At 52.3% G+C, this 2,148-nt stretch overlaps 1 protein-coding gene across 1 annotated transcript; it reads right to left on the reverse strand.

The window, feature by feature from the left end:
* Nucleotides 1-810: 810 nt before the first annotated feature.
* On the reverse strand, nt 811-2,148 carry LOC135808905 (putative uncharacterized protein DDB_G0288537). Its single transcript, XM_065322153.1, has one exon. The coding sequence runs from the start codon at nt 2,146-2,148 to the stop codon at nt 811-813; it is 1,338 nt and encodes a 445-aa protein (XP_065178225.1).

A 2,148-nucleotide genomic window follows, 5' to 3' on the forward strand; every position in this document is an offset into this window, starting at 1 on the left:
AAAGGCGGACTGCATGTGTCTACCTGCAGTGTTCGTAGGGTCTGCGTTGTTCCACTCATTGTTCTTGGAGTTAAAGTCTCCCACGACAATTACTGGACGGTTGTCAACGAGGGGGTGAAGAGGACTGAATGAGTTGCAGAATGCAAGACTATCGTGTCTTGGAGGACGGTACATACAGGAAATGATTGTAGCTCCTGTTTCGACAGTTATCATCTCTGAATTGTTGCACTCTAGATCCCGGCGGCGCATAGCACAAAGGGCGGACGAAGAGAAGACTGCTACCCCACCACCACCCAAGTCGCTCCATGTAGTGCTGCACTGGGACCGGTCACGACGGAACAGGTCGTAACCCGGTATCTTAATGATCTCGTCTGGGATACACGAATTTAGCCACGTTTCCGTTATACACAAAATGTCTACTTTATGGTGGTCAAGGAGGTCTGTAATATCAGCCAATTTATGTTTCATACTACGACAGTTCAGGGTACATATCCGAATGCAAGAATTATTGTTATTGTTGTGGGGGGATGCGTTTACTGGTGTGGTATCAGGTGGAGGTTGTTCTCTTACACACGTTGAGTGGGGTTGGGCACGATAGGTGCGAGGCATGAAAACTGGTGCATGGGGATTGAGTGGGAACACGGTCGTGGCTGGTGTTGAGCGGGGTTGGGCACGATAGGTGCAAGGTATGAAGACTGGTGCATGGGGGTTGAGTGGGAACAAGGTCGTGGCTGCTGTTGAGCAGGGTTGGGCACGATAGATGCGAGGTAAGAAGACTGGTGCATGGGGATTGAGTGGGAACACGGTCGATTAGTTGGTGGCTGTGGGCCTATTTGCCTCGCTGAAGTCCCATGGCCGAACCTGAATGGGCGCTGGCCAAAACCCATCTGCCTCGATGGCTGCACATTGGTCTTCACGGACTGTAAGCCTTGCAGCTTTTGTGCCTACATGCTTGCGAGAAGGAAAGGTGCGGCAAGCTGTGGGTGTGATGCCATTCTGGACACAGTGGGACGTTATGGAGTCTGCGTCGCAACTGCCATCAATATTGCCAACAAAGTATACTTTCCGCAGGGAGCCAAGAGAACCTCTCAGTTTGCGGCTGGTAACTGTAGTCCATTGTTCGTCGTGTTGCTGGTGTTGGTGGTGTTGGTGGTGCTGTTGTTGCTGCTGCTGCTGCTTCTGGCGCTGTTGTTGTTGTTGTTGTTGTTGTTGTTGTTGTCGCTGTTGGGGTCGTTGGTGCTGGTTAGTTTGCTGGCGGTGCTCCTGTGGGAGAGGTGGCTGCGCAGTGACCGATGGCTTGGAGGAGGGCCGAAGTGCTCCGTTGTCACTGGAGCTATTGAGCACTGATGCCCATACGCGCTGCTGGGTCGTGGATCTGCAAGTGCTACAACTTGTAGTGGTATCCATGTGGTTGGCTTGCTGCATTTGCAGCCCATGTGCACCCGGCTTGGATACGGTATCGCCCGCCTTTTTGAATGGGGTCGGTGCAGTGTGTTGTACATGCTCTACTGACTTGAGGCGCCCTTGGTTGGCTTGCTGCATTTGCAGCCCACGTGCACCCGGCTTGGATACGGTATCGCCAGCCTTTTTGAGTGGGGTCGGTTCAGTGTACATGTGTTGCATATGCTCTACTGACTTGAGGCGCGCTTCCTGTTCCTTACACTTGTCCTCCAGCGCAGATATACGGGAATCTGATTGCACCGTACTAATAGGCGTATGCGTGTGTGCAAGGTCAGCTTGCTCTTTTCTAATCATGGAGAGTTCCCCTTGCATGTTGACGATTGCCGAGGAGATCCCTGAAAAAACTTCCTGAAGGGCGGCCAATTCAGCCTTGACTGTCCCAACTATTTCGGTCTTGATGCTTTCGATCAGGCCATTGACATCTAATATGGAGTCTTCGGGAGGCGAGATAACCTCTAAGTCACTTACCGGCGACTTGCTGCCTGCATCTCGACCGCATTCCGTAGGGTGTGTGGTTCTGCCCGCAGAACACACGTTCGCCTCTCCAGTAGAGTCACCAGCAGACCGAGAGTCTGTGTCGTCCTCCTCAACGTAGAGATCAAAGCATGGCTTCCCAAAGGCCTGCTTTGGGGTTACCGATCCTTGCTTGTAGCTATCGTTTGGATATGAATAGTCGATCAACGGCAT

This window comes from Sycon ciliatum, chromosome 1 (assembly GCF_964019385.1).
Source record: "Sycon ciliatum chromosome 1, ocSycCili1.1, whole genome shotgun sequence".
Lineage (NCBI taxonomy): Eukaryota > Metazoa > Porifera > Calcarea > Leucosolenida > Sycettidae > Sycon > Sycon ciliatum.